This window comes from Diaphorina citri, unplaced genomic scaffold (genome assembly GCF_000475195.1).
Source record: "Diaphorina citri unplaced genomic scaffold, Diaci psyllid genome assembly version 1.1 scaffold433, whole genome shotgun sequence".
In the NCBI taxonomy this organism is placed as follows: Eukaryota; Metazoa; Arthropoda; class Insecta; order Hemiptera; family Psyllidae; genus Diaphorina; species Diaphorina citri.
This window is the reverse complement of record NW_007377868.1, coordinates 50066-65870: the sequence shown is the minus strand read 5'-3', so window position 1 is coordinate 65870 and position 15805 is coordinate 50066. Positions and strand designations below refer to the sequence as shown.

The window sequence follows — 15805 nt, the reverse complement described above, 5'->3', positions numbered from 1 at the left end:
TCTTTCGTACCCTGTATCTAGGGACGCACATTTTTAGATGAAAAAGGTCTACCGTGACGTCACTGTTATCTATTTCTAACATTGCGATAACCACTGCACCGCTTTTACCGATAAAAGTTTCCCACCTGTACCTCTAACGACCTAGTAACGCATCCAGTAAATAAGAGACGGTCTGACGATAACTGTTTTTTGTGTGATATCCTCAATTTATATATTTATTTATTTTTTCCTAATACCTGTATCGTAAATCAATTATTTATTTACAAAAATATACGGGCGGACACTTTACTCAGATAGTGTTTGATACGCAGTTAAGATCGGTCCGAGAGATCAAATTTGTTTGTTAAATTTAAAATTTTAGACTGTGAGCTTGGACCCAAATTTAAAGTGATGTGTTTTTGGTAGAGTGCAAAATTTGGACTGTGACTTTGGACCCAAATTTAAAATGGTGATTTTTCGGTAGTGCATTTGACGTTTTGAAGTTCAGTGTTTTACCCAATAAGTATGTGAAGTTTACCCATGAAGGCACTATTTAAGGCACTTCTGAGGCTGAGTGCACCGTGCTAAAGTGATTTTTATTAGGGGATCGCAGTTAGCCTCTGACGGTCTCTGTAATGAAAATGGAACCGAGAACAAACCTTATCTGTTTAGGGTGAAGTCCGCCCTGGGCGCAAATCCGCGACCTAGCGTTTAAAAGGCAGGTGCGCTACCCTTCAAGCTAACTGGGCTGGCCCTCGGCGAAGGAATTAGAGAAATCCATCCAGTGGTGGAGGCCAGCGGACGGGGTAAGAGACCTATATCTCTTTGTGCCACTACCACAAAGTGTTTGAAGTCATTTTAAGTCTGAAGACCTACATCCTTGAGTTCCTTCTTCCTTAACAAAGGAAATAAAAGAACCAGGGATTCGTATAAGCTCAACCCATCCTATAGGACTGTTTGCCACTACACCCGAACCTCAAAGTGGGCTTTCTGTGTACGAAGGAATCAAAGAAATCCTTCAGTCATGTCCCAAGACGCTTCACTAAACCGAACGCATGTCCTGCGTATGATAGATGAGGATCTGGACGCTATTTACGCCGTCGACGCCGTCCAACCAAGCTGTCCAATCGACAGCAAACCTGAGAGTCCTGACACTGAGTCGGTGCTTTATTCGGACATATTCAACCCAAATAGAGTGGCTCCACTTACGGAGTCTGATCGTGAGCTTAGGTCGAATCGTGGGTTGAATCCTCCACAAAATTCTAATACTGCTTTAAATGCTCCGCAAAATTCAAGTGGGTTGAACCATCCACAAAATTCTAGTGGGTTGAATCCTTCACAAAATTCAAGTGGGACTCCTCCACAAAATTCAAGTGGTTTAAAGTCTCCACAAAATTGTTTAAACCCTTTTCGACGTTTAGCAGCCCTATCGCTTTCAGGAGGAGAAGTACGAGGACCTGAGTGACATCGAAAACGACTACATTGGTCAGTACGACAACGCCATCAGTGACCACAGCGACTATTCCGGAGATGACCCGGAGCTGATAGGGGCGCGGTTTCGTCATTTGAATCGGCGCGGCTCAGTCTCGCTACCTTGCGGCCTGGACACGATCATGTCGACGGGAGAACCGCCCGAGTATGAACCTCAGGTAAGGGAGAAGAAACTTTTTTTTCCTTTTTATGAAAATCAGTTATAAAAAGCTTTAAAAAAGTAAAAAAAAAGTAGGTATGTATGTACCTCTAGTTAGCTTGCCTTTTAAGTGCGCCTGCCTTTTAGGCGCTCCTAAACAGACAAGGTCCTAGGTTACCGCGTTATCAACTAAGTTGGTGGTTCGAGTCCAAGTCATGAAATTTTATCTAGTTGTATATATTTAGGTGGCAAGCGTTTAAAATGCTCAAGACGGTTTTTATTATTATTATTATTATTATTATTATTATTATTATTATTATTATTATTTTAATAATAATAATAATAATAATAAATAATAATAATAATGGTAATAATTACCTACACATCAGTTTATTTATCTAGTTGTTTATTAGCGAATATTACCTATGTAGGCATTATTTATTTTATTAATGTACCTACATTTCTCAAGTGCATGAGCGTTTAATTTCTTATCGGGTCTTGGTATTATTAGACAGGGTTCACATAAAATATGTGGGTAGGGTACTTTTTTCTTCTTGAAATAATAAGGGAGGGGGGAACCATCCCGTATGTCCCTCATCAGATGGGCTAGAAGAAGCACAATACCCGATTACAATCGTCCGATCGCATCGTCTCGAAATAGAAAAGAAAAGGAAGGCAGGATAGGAGAAAGTCAGTCGTTCCGAGAACGAACCTCATCTGTTTGAGACAAAATCCGCCCCGGACGGGAATCGCACCCGCGAGTTAGCGCTTACAAGGCGCGCTAGCTTCCAAGCTGACCACGCTGGCTAGTTAAAACTTGGAACTTGCTTCTTTCGTACCCTGTATCTAGGGACGCACATTTTTAGATGAAAAAGGTCTACCGTGACGTCACTGTTATCTATTTCTAACATTGCGATAACCACTGCACCGCTTTTACCGATAAAAGTTTCCCACCTGTACCTCTAACGACCTAGTAACGCATCCAGTAAATAAGAGACGGTCTGACGATAACTGTTTTTTGTGTGATATCCTCAATTTATATATTTATTTATTTTTTCCTAATACCTGTATCGTAAATCAATTATTTATTTACAAAAATATACGGGCGGACACTTTACAAGGTAACAAATACATAACTAAATGTGTGCCCTAAGTAAAGTCTAAAATAATAATAATAATAATAATAATAATAATAATAATAATAATAATAATAATAATAATAATAATAATAATAATAATAATAATAATAATAATAATAATAATAATAATAATAATAATAATAATAATAATAATAATAATAATAATAATAATAATAATAATAATAATAATAATAATAATAATAATAATAATAATAATAATAATAATAATAATAATAATAATAATAATAATAATAATAATAATAATAATAATAATAATAATAATAATAATAATAATAATAATAATAATAAATGTTGTAAATATTTGTTAGGTAAGCAGGTATAAATAATAGAGAATTTTTTTGTACTTTAATAAATTTTGTTGAAAAAAGCAAACAAAAACAAATAAATAATAACAATAACTAAATAAATTGGGTACTTCTTCCACCTACATCTTTCCAAGTGGGTATATCTTCGATTTATGCTAATTTAAAAACTAACGGGTATACAGATTTAACCAAACAGTTATCACGAAAACCCCGGAGATCCACAGCTAGGTCCTACAAAGTTTAGTTTTTGGAGACGCTAAAAATTCTCGGACCTTGATCACACGTGAAAAATAATTAAGTAAACAAAATCGTAAACATCCAAAATAAATATGTAATATCAATGTCCAAAGAATATCAATGTATATGTAATATCAATGTCTAACATTTAATCGAAACATCCGTTTATTTTATTTTATTTCAATTTAAATTCTGTGTTTTGTTTTACAATTTAAATTTAAAACTTTCGTCGTCTTCCTCTTCCTCGTCATTTCACTCCTAGTGGGATTCGCTCATGCTTTGTACCAGCAGAAAATCTTACAGGTATGTATGTCCCTGACTTCGATGGCGATGGCGTAGTGGCATAGGCATAGGAAGTAGGTACTCTGTTAAATAGGAAAGTGCCACACCGGTTCATTCCCCGACGAGGCATGGACTTTATCCTCATTTATTTCAGGGTTTCACCACATAGTATACTTATAATACTTATAATAGTTTGCAGCGTTTAATGTCTCTCGTCCTCAAGTAGTGCTGTCGAACTTTCTTCATTTGGCGGGGCGGAGAGCTACCGTGCTCCTTAATAAGCCAGCTTAGTTAGCTTGGAGTTTAGCGCGTCTGCCTTATAAGTGCCAGGTAGCTGGTTCGATTCCCGCCCGGGGCGAGCTTTATCCTTTTTCTTACCTTTCCCTTTTCTCCACCCCCACAGAAAGAATACTTCGAGCGTCTCCGATTCAACCGCGAGGCGCGCCACATTCGCGTTCACGATCTAGATGGCGCACCGATCGCCCTGGGGTATCTAGGCGTCGGCCTGCCCGCGGCCGGTAAAGTGTATCCCTGTCTAGAACAGGATGAAAAGGGGGACGGGTCAGTGTGTATGGAGTGGATCAGTCGGGCCCGGCTCTATTTGAAGGCCGAGAAGAACCAGAGCGATCTCAGGTAAGAGCGATCTAAGGTAAAGGGGGACGGGTCAGTGTGTATGGAGTGGATCAGTCGGGCCCGGCTCTATTTGAAGGCCGAGAAGAACCAGAGCGATCTCAGGTAAGATCTAAGGTAAGGGGGGGATCTGACTTGAGTCCCGACTGTGATATCCGAGTTGCGTCCGTCGGATTTGCGTCCCATTTCTGAAATTTATCATCCGAGTCATAGCCCTGAATGGGGTCAACGAACTACGCCGGGTGTGAATGGTGTGATAAGGGCTTAAGCCTAGGTACTGATCCGTCATCCCGCGCGAAAAGTGTTATACAAGCCTTCTCTCTTCTATTTCGGGACGAACGAACTACACGAACTACGCCGGGTGTGATAAGGGCTTAAGCCTAGGTACTGATCCGTCATCCCGCGCGAAAAGTGTTCTACAAGCCTTCTCTCTTCTATTTCGGGACTATAAGACCTTCGGGACGATAACAAACAAACAATCGACAACCTTATGTACTTATTATTTTATGTATTTTTCCAGATGTTACCGACTCACGTGGCTCTCTCTCCCGGATTCCACTTATGACCCTACAGACTGTTTTGAAGAAGGAGGAATTTACGGACATTGGTAAGTGAACACCATTTTCACCAGACAGAGAGCTACCCAGTCACTTTCAAAAAATATTTATATCTATTGTTTTAAACACCAGTTTTGTTATTTTGTTATGAGGTTTACTTATACTTATTTTCCCCTCAGGTATGGTGGGGGCAGAACACTTGGCATGTCTTGGCCCGTAGAGCTCGGACGGGTCGAAATGTCCCCCTTTGTCACCGGGTACATCGGTCGACAGCGGTGGGGCGCTACCCTACGTCGCTACTTTCTGAGCAGCCGAGGGGTCGCTATCATAGTCGATCCAGATACGTCGCTCTTTGTATCCATCAACGATGTGGTGAATCCGAACAAATTGTGCTTGCAGGTGAGTAGAATCTCTATAATTTTATTTATGAAGTTTCCATTTATTAGAGTTCGGTACAAATCTCTCAATTAAATAAATATTCAACAAATGATATACCCACCTGTAAAAGCCGGAGCTTGTGCCACGGATGGGGACATACAAGAGTACCTAACCTCCGTGGCCGAGTGGGTATCACTCTAGACTTGCACCCCGGAGGTCCCGGGTTCGATTCCCGGCAGGGTCGAAGTTTTTTCGACTCTGTGCGTCGAGTTCGGGGTGCACTCAGCCTCGTGAGAACAATTGAGTAGCTACTGTAATCGAGCGGCCAGTGGTGGCATTTCCAATGTAAAAAGATTATTGAAATATGGAAATTGATTGCAAAGGAGGCACCTATAGTAATGCTGTGATATACACAAAAGTTGTGAAAAAGCTCTGCTTTAGCACAAATATAACTCACGATTTTATTGATTTACTAGCTGAATTCCGTCGCTTCGCTCCGGAATCCCGCTAGTTCATCCCGAGGCATGGCCAAACTTGTGGAAAAGGCATGGCCGAACATGTAGTTGTCAAACTAAAAACATAAACGAAACTCAAATATTTGGCGAGCGAGGAAAAGTTTTCTCTCCCTCAGTCTCTGCACTCTGTGTATTTCTTATGGTGATTTTAGCGATCAAAAATTGATCATATCTCAGGATCGGTTTAGATTTTCGCAAAATCCTTTCTTATTGCACACCTAGACCATAAAAGGAATATCCCTACCAAATTTCAGCTTTCTAGGTGTTGTGGTTCTCGAGATAGAGCGATCAGTGTGTGAAATGTGAATGAGTGAATGGATCTTGTTCTTATAATATAAGATTCTTATAATATAAGATAAGATTTATCCCTTTTTCAACCGCTCGTTGATTAAAATCAACTTTTTTCCTTCTAATTTTTCCCCTCCCTTCTAATTTTTCCACAGGCTAAGCGAGATGATTTTGCATACTACAAACAATCTCATCGATCACCCCAGCTGAATTATTCCATTTGTGTGTCGTCCAATATCAAGACACTGCATTCCCAGCTGAGCGAACAAAACCTGTATGAGAAATGGAGTCCCAACCAGGTACTAAAATTACGTTTGTTCGGTTGCTCAAGAGAGAAAAATTGGAGAGTGAGGGTTAAGGGGTTTGACAGAGGGAACTGTATTTTTCCCCTCTCTTCTAATTTTTCCCCTCCCTTCTAATTTTTCCCCTCTCTTCTAATTTTTCCCCTCCCTTCTAATTTTTCCCCTCCCTTCTAATTTTTCCCCTCCCTTCTAATTTTTCCCCTCTCTTCTAATTTTTCCCCTCTCTTCTAATTTTTCCACAGGCTAAGCGAGATGATTTTGCATACTACAAGCAATCTCATCGATCACCCCAGCTGAATTATTCCATTTGTGTGTCGTCCAATATCAAGACTCTGCATTCCCAGCTGAGCGAACAAAACCTGTATGAGAAATGGAGTCCCAACCAGGTACTAAAATTACGTTTGTTCGGTTGCTCAAGAGAGAAAAATTGGAGAGTGAAACTGAAAGAAAATTGGGAACACCAGAGATACGTACGTTACAGTTAGGTAGTCAGAAAGATGTATAGAGGGAACTGTAAAAACAGAGGTCTTATCGTCCCCGAAAGAGAAAAGGGAGACAGGATAGGAGAAAGCCATCCGTAAAGCCCCTACACATAAGCCTCAGATTGGGCTTTTTGTATACGAAGTTAAGCCGAAAGCTGTTTAGGATAAAGCTCGCTTCGTGAGTTAGGATAAAGTTCGTCGCGTGCGGGAATCGAACCTGCATTTTTTAGCGCTTGCTACTACACTTTATTTAACCACTAACCACATGGCTAGAGATCATCACACCGCACCGCTGTATGGCTGATACAAAAAGATATCTTTTCTTTATTCTGCCATTACCATTCGGCGAAAGCTAAAGCCGTTTAAACAACAATTATCTTTCTATAGGTTGATACAAAAGAGATGGACTCCCTACTCACAGAACCAGTGTATCAGATCGCCTCGCAAGATCAGCACCTGAATGAATCAACTGTTCAGAATTACACGGATAATATTATAGCATTGGGATTTTTGAAACAAGGTAAGTGTAGGTTCTAGCTAGAACTTATCGTCGATCAAAAAAGCTGATAAAATTACTCTTATCGTCCCGAAAGCGAAGAGAGAAGGAAAACAGGATAGGAGAAAACCAGCCGTTCCGAGAACGAATCTATCCGTTTAGGATAAAGTCCGCCCCGCGTGGCAATCGAACCCGTGGCCTAACGCTTACAGGGCAGACGCACTACCAACGAAGCTAATTAGGTTGGCAGTCTCAAACTAAAGTGCTTAATTATTTTTCCTTTGAATCAACGAAAAAAAAACAACTTGTGCTGAAATTAAAACGCCACTTTCTGCCCCTCTCCCAGGGCACGTTCTTCTCAACGAACACTGGCAGCCTCACGTCGGGGACTTGACGTTTGACACGACCCGTTTTGCCACCATGAAGGAAACGATCCATATTTTGCATCGGCGTGGTTTTCGCATCACCCTATCCGTACAGCCGTTCATAGAAACGGAATCCATGAATTTCGCTCACACTGTGAAAGAAAATATGTTGGTAAGTTACTCTAAAAGTAGAAACCCACTATCACGTCACGTGAGCTCATGGGGAGTCGGAAAGATGTAGTTCAAAGTTTTCCCAAGACTTTGTAGGTAATTTCGTTGAGGACAGCCACACTACTATCACGTGACGTAACGTGACGTAGTAGTAGTGTGTTTCTACCTGAAGCCCAGCGAGTAGTTAGAACGCTGACTCTGAATCCGAAGATGTTGGGTTCGAATCCCGAAGGGTATTCCGAGGACGTACCTTATCTCGTGTGGGATTTGAACCTGTGACCTGGCTCTTACAAGACAGCGTGCCTCCCAGGTATGTAACGAGGCTGTCAATATATGTACACATCTTCAGCGAGACATATCACTTGTACTTATTAAATAATAATAATAAAATAAATGCAAATAATTATTGTTATAATTATTTAGTTTATTTAATTATAATTATTTAATTTATAATTATTGGTATAATTATTATTTAGAAAAGAATCTTCACAAATTAAAATATAAATTTCAAAAGACAACATTGAGTTAAATTTTTTTTTTTTTTTTTTTTTTTTTTTTTTTTTTAAATAATGCATGTTGATTGACTTACCTACTGACTTACAAAAAAAGTAAAAAATCAATCATAGAATAACAACAACAACAACAACAACAGCTAAAGATAACTTAACGTATTACGGTGAAGTGGGCACATTGCACGAAAAAAATGGAAACCAACAGATATTCGCCGAGTAAAGTGAACTATTTGATGGATTTGTACAACAGACCCCGGTCCCATTCACTCGTGGATTATCGACAGAATAACACCGTTGAGGTAAGAAAGGTCATATTAGGATACCCAGCTCTTGTTAATCAGGGTACATTTATTAGTATAATATTGTAAATCTGAGGAAGGAATTTTAATTGTGTTAAGCATAAATTTAATGCTTGTCACAAATGTCCTTCCCCGCTTCATACACTACGCTAAATTTTATGACTTGCCTTGGACTCAAATCACCAACCCGTACTTTAAATTTGATTCACTTGAAAATAAAACCAGTTCTTCCCACTACTAAGTAAATAGTGTTCGTTGTAACTTAACACCTTCCTCAAATCATATTCCAGATGAATTTACCTCGGATGTTACAAAGGTCGAAGGCACCATCGGAATATAAGCTGCGAACTTTCGTCGTCTTCCTCTTCCTCGTCATTTCACTCCTAGTGGGATTCGCTCATGCTTTGTACCAGCAGAAAATCTTACAGGTATGTCCCTGACTTCGATGGCGATGGCGTAGTGGCATAGGAAGTAGGTACTCTGGAAAGTGCCACAGACAGGAAAGTGCCACACCGGTTCAATCCCCGACGAGGCATGGAATTTATCCTCATTTATTTCAGAGTTTCACCACATAGTACTCATAAAAATGAATTATTTTTCCTCTACAACTACCTGAAAATGGTACTGGTACTTAGTTTGCAGCGTTTAATATCTCTAGTCCTCAAGTAGTGCTGTCAAACTTTCTTCATTTGGCGGGGCGGAGAGCTACCTTGCTCCTTAATAAGCCAGCCTAGTTACCTAGTTAGCTTTGAGTTTAGCGCGTCTGCCTTATAAGCGCCAGGTAGCTGGTTCGATTCCCGCCCGGGGCGAGCTTTATCCTTTTTCTAACTGAATGTTTACGCTCGATAAAGACTGGCTTAACCCTGAGTTGCACGTTGCAATAGATCTTTTTCTTGAGTCTTTTTCAAACATAGTGGACCGGCCGTCGATCGACGAGATATATCTATGTTGTCGAGGCAGTGTAGACGGTTCAGTCGACCTCGATCGACGGCCGATCGACTATGTGTGTGGACACAGCTTTAGGATGAAGTTCGCTGTCAAGAGTCACAAGACAACATCTGAAGCATTACATGGACTATTCATTATTGTGATTGTTGAATGTTAGAATATGCAGTAAAAACACCAAATTCGCGCCTCCAAGGGTTAACCTCTTAGTAGCCATTAGGTGAGGTCCAGTAGGTATATCTTGGCACCGTATCTGTTTACCTATGGGTATGCCTTAGCTTTGATTCTTGATAGAGAATCAGTTGACCTCACTCCAACCAACTGGTCAGATAGTGTTTGATACGCAGTTAAGATCGGTCCGAGAGATCAAATTTGTTTGTTAAATTTAAAATTTTAGACTGTGAGCTTGGACCCAAATTTAAAGTGATGTGTTTTTGGTAGAGTGCAAAATTTGGACTGTGACTTTGGACCCAAATTTAAAATGGTGATTTTTCGGTAGTGCATTTGACGTTTTGAAGTTCAGTGTTTTACCCAATAAGTATGTGAAGTTTACCCATGAAGGCACTATTTAAGGCACTTCTGAGGCTGAGTGCACCGTGCTAAAGTGATTTTTATTAGGGGATCGCAGTTAGCCTCTGACGGTCTCTGTAATGAAAATGGAACCGAGAACAAACCTTATCTGTTTAGGGTGAAGTCCGCCCTGGGCGCAAATCCGCGACCTAGCGTTTAAAAGGCAGGTGCGCTACCCTTCAAGCTAACTGGGCTGGCCCTCGGCGAAGGAATTAGAGAAATCCATCCAGTGGTGGAGGCCAGGGGACGGGGTAAGAGACCTATATCTCTTTGTGCCACAACCACAAAGTGTTTAAAGTCCTTTCAAGTATGAAGACCTACATCCGTGAGTTCCTTCCTTCTTGACAGGGGAAATAAAGGAATCAAAGAAATCCTTCCATAGTCTCTGAAGTCTGAAGACCTACATCCTCAGGTTCCTTCTTCCTTAACAAAGGAAATATAAAAGAACCAGGGATTCATATAAGCTCAACCCATCCTATAGGACTGTTTGCCACTACACCCGAACCTCAAAGTGGTCTTTTTGTGTACGAAGGAATCAAAGAAATCCTTCAGTCATGTCCCAAGACGTTTCACTAAACTCGACGCATGTCCTGCGTATGATAGATGAGGATCTGGACGCTATTTACGCCGTCGACGCCGTCCAACCAAGCTGTCCAATCGACAGCAAACCTGAGAGTCCTGACACTGAGTCGGTGCTTTATTCGGACATATTCAACCCGAATAGAGTGGCTCCACTTACGGAGTCTGATCGTGAGCTTAGATCGAATCGTGGGTCGAATCCTCCACAAAATTCTAATAGTGGTTTAAATGCTCCGCAAAATTCAAGTGGGTTGAACCATCCACAAAATTCTAGTGGGTCGAATCCTTCACAAAATCCAAGTGGTTTAAATCCTCCACAAAGTGGGTTAAACTACGGATGGGACCTGAGCAGACTTCAACCCGATTCGAGTAGGACCTATGGATGGGATTTGAGCCGACTTGGCGATGATAAACCGGGACCTTGGGACCCAAACCGGCTCCATCCAAGCTATGAGCCGGGTTCGAATAAACAGAGGAAACCGAGCATTCTATTCGCTGAGAGCGGTGGCCAATCGGTGTGTCCCGTTCATCGTGACGACGATGACGATTCGTCTCTGAACGAAGCTCTAGTAAGTACACCACCTCGGCCTCAGTATAGCTTAAAGCTGTGTCCACACATATCACAAAGTCGACCTCGTCGACGGACAAGGTGAAAAGATGAATCTATGTTGTCGAGGCAGTGTAAGGTTCCAGTCGACATCGATCAACGCGGTCGACTATAAAGCTGTGTCCACACATATCACAAAGTCGACCTCGTCGACGGACAAGGTGAAAAGATGAATCTATGTTGTCGAGGCAGTGTAAGGTTTCAGTCGACGTCGATCAACGCGGTCGACTATGTTAGGACAGTTAGGACACACCTTTATAAATCCATTCCTATTCGGACACTGAAAAGTTTATTCAAAAGTTTCCACCCCAACCGGGAGGGAGGCCTTCGGGTTGAGAGTTTATGCTCTAATGGCCGTGGCCACAAAGTGAGTTTAAACTCTGTTTAAATTTAACTCTTGGATTAAGCAATCTGATTGGTTGATTAAAAGAAAAAAATCAAATACTTTAGCCAATCAGATTGCTTAAACCGAGATTAAAACTTAGTTTAAACTCACTTTGTGGTCCCGGCCTCAGAGGTGGGCAACCTCAAAAGCCTCGTCTACAGAACCTTGATGGGCAACCTCACAAAGACTACAGAACCTTGGTGGGCAACCTCACAAAGACTACAGAACCTTGGTGGGCAACCTCACAAAGACTACAGAACCTTGGTGGGCAACCTCACAAAGACTACAGAACCCTGGTGGGCAACCTCACAAAGACTACAGAACCTTGGTGGGCAACCTCACAAAGACTACAGAACCTTCGTCAAATACATCACAAAGACTACAGAACCTTGGTGGGCAACCTCACAAAGACTACAGAACCTTGGTGGGCAACCTCACAAAGACTACAGAACCTTGGTGGGCAACCTCACAAAGACTACAGAACCTTGGTGGGCAACCTCACAAAGACTACAGAACCTTGGTGGGCAACCTCACAAAGACTACAGAACCTTCGTCAAATACATGTTTGTACATATTTCTTTCTGTTTCAGCTGACACCAGAGCGCGTGCGTCGCGGGGACGGCTACGAAACGTCCGATACGTTCAGTGACGGCGTCGTATCCGAAGATGACGTCAGCAATCCGAACGATTCCGATCCCGAATTGCGAATCAAATCCGAAGTTCCGCAGCGATCTTTGCGCAAGAAATCGGTCATGCCGTTGCGTCGCGAATTGGAGGAGATGGCCGCGCGACAGCGGGCGCGACCGGAGGACGTGCCGCTGGATCGGTCGCCGAGTAATAGCGTGTCGAGTCTCAACTCGATTTCGTCGCTTCTTAAGGAGAAACTGGTGGTAAGTTTTCAGTGTTGATACTAATTTCTGTGCGCAGCGATCTTTGCGCAAGAAATCGGTCATGCCGTTGCGTCGCGAATTGGAGGAGATGGCCGCGCGACAGCGGGCGCGACCGGAGGATGTGCCGCTGGATCGGTCGCCGAGTAATAGCGTGTCGAGTCTCAACTCAATTTCGTCGCTTCTTAAGGAGAAACTGGTGGTAAGTTTTCAGTATTGATACTAATTTCTGTATACAGGTCTCAATAGAGATTCTTCTGACATTAACCTCTCTGTAGCCCGTTTATTGCCCGAAGGCATACTTCAAGATAAAAGTTATACGTAAGTAGATATAACCAGATGATATTTTCATGGAAGAAAAGTTAGTAGTGGAGATTTGGAGAACCATTGGGTCAGATAAAAAAAATGTGGGAGGGACACATTATTTCCACAATTTCAAGTATCCAAATGTGGTAGGTACCGTACTTTATAATTTCTGTGTACAGGTCTCAATAGAGATTCTTCTGACATTAACCTCTCTGTAGCCCGTTTATTGCCCGAAGGCATACTTCAAGATAAAAGTTATACGTAAGTAGATATAACCAGATGATATTTTCATGGAAGAAAAGTTAGTAGTGGAGATTTGGAGAACCATTGGGCCAGATAAAAAAAATGTGGGAGAGACACATTATTTCCACAATTTCAAGTATCCAAATGTGGTAGTAGTAGGTACCGTACTTTAATGACGATGGGAATCTGAGTATTCCCGAAAGCTCACCAAACTTTCTTTAGTTGAATGTCGAATCTCAATTGTCTTTTAAAATTTATATAATAATAATAATAAAAACTTATACCTACTTAGGTAATTTCGTTTGATGTTTGATTTCAGATAACAGAGAGAGGATCTGATAAGAGAATTCCAGCATTGACGAGATATAAATCACTACTCAGTGCAGGTAAGAAGGGAAATGAATCAAACTGGCTACCTACCTATTGTCTGGCTGGGGGACGTTAAACAGGGAGTAGACCTGGCTGTATTTCCCTTGCTAAATACCTAAATAGCAAAGGTTGATTGCGAAGGGCATCCACTCGTAAAATTTGTAGCCAAAATTTGGCATGTCTTGGCCCGTAGAGCTCGGACGGGTCGAAATGTCCCCCTTTGTCACCGGGTACATCGGTCGACAGCGGTGGGGCGCTACTCTACGTCGCTACTTTCTGAGCAGCCGAGGGGTCGCTATCATAGTCGACCCAGACACGTCGCTCTTTGTATCCATCAACGATGTGGTGAATCCGAACAAATTGTGCTTGCAGGTGAGTAGAATCTCTATAATTTTATTTATGAAGTTTCCATTTATTAGAGTTCGGTACAAATCTCTCAATTAAATAAATATTCAACAAATGATATACCCACCTGTAAAAGCCGGAGCTTGTGCCACGGATGGGGACATACAAGAGTACCTAACCTCCGTGGCCGAGTGGGTATCACTCTAGACTTGCACCCCGGAGGTCCCGGGTTCGATTCCCGGCAGGGTCGAAGTTTTTTCGACTCTGTGCGTCGAGTTCGGGGTGCACTCAGCCTCGTGAGAACAATTGAGTAGCTACTGTAATCGAGCGGCCAGTGGTGGCATTTCCAATGTAAAAAGATTATTGAAATATGGAAATTGATTGCAAAGGAGGCACCTATAGTAATGCTGTGATATACACAAAAGTTGTGAAAAAGCTCTGCTTTAGCACAAATATAACTCACGATTCAAATCTCTCAATTAAATAAATATTCAACAAATGATATACCCACCTGTAAAAGCCGGAGCTTGTGCCACGGATGGGGACATACAAGAGCAACCTCCGTGGCCGAGTGGGTATCACTCTAGACTTGCACCCCGGAGGTCCCGGGTTCGATTCCCGGTAGGGTCGAAGTTTTTTCGACTCTGTGTGTGGAGTTTGGGGTGCACTCAGCCTCGTGAGAACAATTGAGTAGCTACTGTAATCGAGCGGCCAGTGGCGGCATTTCCAGTGTAAAAAGATTATTGAAATAAAAAGCTGATAAAATTACTCTTATCGTCCCGAAAGCGAAGAGAGAAGGAAAACAGGATAGGAGAAAACCAGCCGTTCCGAGAACGAACATTATCTGTTTAGGATAAAGTCCGCCCCGCGTGGCAATCGAACCCGTGGCCTAACGCTTACAGGGCAGACGCACTACCAACAAAGCTAATTAGGCTGGCAGTCTCAAACTAAAGCGCTTATTAATGTTTCCTTTGAATCAACGAAAAAAACCAACTTGTGCTGAAATTAAAACGCCACACTCTGCCCCTCTCCCAGGGCACGTTCTTCTCAACGAACACTGGCAGCCTCACGTCGGGGACTTGACGTTTGACACGACCCGTTTTGCTACCATGAAGGAAACGATCCATATTTTGCATCGGCGCGGTTTTCGTATCACCCTATCCGTACAGCCGTTCATAGAAACGGAATCCATGAATTTCGCTCACACCGTGAAAGAAAACATGCTGGTAAGTTACTCTAAAGGTAGAAACACACTATCACGTCACGTCACGTGAGCTCATGGGGAGTCGGAAAGATGTAGTTCAAAGTTTTCCCAAGACTTTGTAGGTAATTTCCTTGAGGACAGTCACACTACTATCACGTGACGTAACGTGACGTAGTAGTAGTGTGTTTCTACCTGAAGCCCAGCGAGTAGTTAGAACGCTGACTCTGAATCCGAAGATGTTGTGTTCGAATCCCGAAGGGTATTCCGAGGACGTACCATATCTCGTGTGGGGTTTGAACCTATGACCTGGCTCTTACAAGACAGCGTGCCTCCCAGGTATGTAACGAGGCTGTCAATATATGTACACATCTACAGCGAGACATATCACTTGTACTTATTAAATAATAATAATAAAATAAATGCAAATAATTATTGTTATAATTATTTAGTTTATTTAATTATAATTATTTAATTTATAATTATTGGTATAATTATTATTTAGAAAAGAATCTTCACAAATTAAAATATAAATTTCAAAAGACAACATTGAGATTCGAAGATCGGAAGAGCGTCGGTGGGCTTCGGGAATACTCAGATTCCATCGTCAGACTCCTGCAACTCCACCGCTCGTAGTCAAACACCTCTCTTCGCGATCGTTTGGTCTGACGATGGAAATCATCTGAGTATGTCCGACGCTCACCAACTTTCTTTAGTTGACATGTGTCGCGCGCATCTCAATTGTCTTTAAAAATTTATTTATAATAATAATCAATAACT

The 15805-nt window shown here is 41.8% G+C and overlaps 2 protein-coding genes across 2 annotated transcripts in view; both read left to right on the top strand.

Moving 5' to 3' along the window:
- The first annotated feature begins 1003 nt into the window (after positions 1-1003).
- The window catches only part of LOC103508774 (myogenesis-regulating glycosidase), a 16232-nt gene continuing 1430 nt past the window's right edge, over positions 1004-15805 (top strand). The window contains 11 exon segments of the mRNA XM_026823283.1: positions 1004-1141; positions 1419-1628; positions 3299-3302; positions 3526-3614; positions 3997-4226; positions 4744-4830; positions 4960-5179; positions 6117-6260; positions 7133-7265; positions 7588-7778; positions 13430-13496. Coding sequence (XP_026679084.1) covers positions 1004-1141; positions 1419-1628; positions 3299-3302; positions 3526-3614; positions 3997-4226; positions 4744-4830; positions 4960-5179; positions 6117-6260; positions 7133-7265; positions 7588-7778; positions 13430-13496 — 1513 coding nt within the window.
- LOC113467224 lies at positions 9469-13174 on the top strand. The gene is made up of 3 exons (XM_026823276.1): positions 9469-11251; positions 12265-12589; positions 13035-13174. Exons 1-2 carry the CDS (start codon positions 10658-10660, stop codon positions 12580-12582), a joined length of 912 nt encoding a protein of 303 aa, XP_026679077.1. The 5' UTR covers positions 9469-10657; the 3' UTR covers positions 12583-12589; positions 13035-13174.